This window comes from Morus notabilis, unplaced genomic scaffold (genome assembly GCF_000414095.1).
Source record: "Morus notabilis unplaced genomic scaffold, ASM41409v2 Scaffold2520, whole genome shotgun sequence".
NCBI lineage: Eukaryota > Viridiplantae > Streptophyta > Magnoliopsida > Rosales > Moraceae > Morus > Morus notabilis.
Window position 1 is genome coordinate 25,519 of NW_010366895.1, and position 1,825 is coordinate 27,343.

Sequence of the window (1,825 nt, forward strand, 5' to 3'; positions counted from 1 at the left end):
ATTCGAATGCCCAAACCTGCGTTAAATAAATTTTTTTAAGTCTAGTAAAATAAAAAATAATGTATTATTTACCATAAGGCCATGATTAAAAATTATGCATATAACTGTACGACATACTTGGAAGGCCCAAGGAAATCCGCATATTGAGTAGGTTTCCTTGATGCTCTTATTACGCCCTTTCCGAACCCATTTCTAGAATTTCTCTTCCAGGTTCTTCCTCAAAGACCGCTGAGTGCATTCAAAAGACACCCTGCCCTATGGATAGCTGTTAAAGAAATCTAAATCGTCGACGTACGACAGCCAATCCAGTGGGACGGTCTTCTTCTCGTCTCCAGATAGTAATACTTGTGCTAAAAAGTAAATGATAGCAATCTTTGCTTTATCGCTACCTTTTATCTTGTTCTCTGTGAGCAATTTCTTTAAATCAGCAGCAAGTACTACGTGGGCCTTAATATGCTCCAACAATCTTATGTTCTTCGAAGCTTTCAACACCACGTCCGGCTCTGAGATTTCCCCGTAATTCAATCCAGTGATTAAACCAAATTCCCTCATTCCGAACCTAATTGGCTTTCCATTAACCATGAACCACAACTCATGTCTCTTTTCTGTTTCTATCTGCCTCAAAAGCAGATAGCGTGTCAACACTCCAAAATAGATCATATTTTCATACATCAAAATCAAATGTCCTAAGGCAGATTCCTTGAAAATTGGCATTTCCGTTTCAGGGTCTAAATTATGCCTTATTACCTCTAAGGCCTCGATCTTTGACTTCATAGTGACTTTCACTGGGAAGTACTCATGCATAGGATCCATGATCATCCTTAGCTGTCTAATCCCAGGAAGTTCATATGTGTTATACTTCGGGAGGTCATACTGAAAAAAAAAAAAAACACATCGGTCAGAACTGACCAAAATGACAAAACCGACCAAAATAGACCAAGAATCGATCTTGAACCGACTATAACCAACCGAACCGACCTAGAATCGATCCAGAACCGACAATCCACGACCTAGAACTGACCGAACAACTTAGAACAGACCAAACCGAATAGAACCGACCGAACCAACCAAAATCTGACCAAACCCGACCGAACTGACGATAGAACCGACCAAAACTGACCGAACCGACCAAGACCCGACCGAACCGACCAAGAACCGACCTTCCCAACTAGAACCGACCAAATCGACTAGAACCAACCCCAAACCCGACAAGAACCGACCAAGAACCGAACCCTCTAAGAACCGACCTTAAACCGACATAGAACCGACCTACAACCGACCATGAACCGACCTAGAACGAGCATGACTGAACCGACTTAGAACCGACCGAAACTGACCTAGAACCGATCGTGACACACACTACAGTAATGTATATTCTTTGTTTTTTCTTATATTAAGTTTTGTTCTTGCAAAAATGTAATTAAAAAAATAAAACAAGAATAAAACCTGAGGGAGAGCAGATTCCGTTGCCTCGTCGACTTGAGTTCTGGAAATAGCCGTCTTAGTTGAGGAAGAATAGCAGTTTTGTGATGTCATTTCAGTCGTGGTCTGGAGGCGTGGGCGTTTTGGTCGGGTCGGCGTTCAGAGGGTCGGTGGAAATGGTCGGTCGGCGTTGGAGTTGGTCGGTCGGCGTTCGAGAGGGTCGGGTCGGCGTTCAGGATGGTCGGTCAGTGTTCGTAAGGATCGGTCGACGTTGGGGTGGTCGGTGAGAACCATAGGAAAGAGATAGGAAAGGGGGTCTGGGCAAGGAAGGAATGGGTCGGTCGGGGTTTGGGGAAAAAAAAAAAAAAAAAAAAAAAAAAAAAAGGGGGGGGGGGGGGGGGGG

The 1,825-nt window shown here is 43.8% G+C and overlaps 1 protein-coding gene across 1 annotated transcript; it reads right to left on the reverse strand.

The window, feature by feature from the left end:
• Positions 1-255: 255 nt before the first annotated feature.
• LOC112094137 lies at positions 256-1,536 on the reverse strand. Its single transcript, XM_024174316.1, has 2 exons — positions 1,447-1,536; positions 256-873 (listed from the first exon to the last, which is right to left on the reverse strand). Exons 1-2 carry the CDS (start codon positions 1,534-1,536, stop codon positions 256-258), a joined length of 708 nt encoding a protein of 235 aa, XP_024030084.1.
• Between the last annotated feature and the right edge of the window lie 289 nt (positions 1,537-1,825).

Bases quoted from the DNA above. Each gene is read 5' to 3' on its own strand.
- LOC112094137 (XM_024174316.1), bottom strand. From the start codon at position 1,536: ATGACATCACAAAACTGCTATTCTTCCTCAACTAAGACGGCTATTTCC. The intron at 874-1,446 runs GTTTTATTCTTG...TTTTTTTTTCAG, and splicing joins CGGAATCTGCTCTCCCTCAG to TATGACCTCCCGAAGTATAA.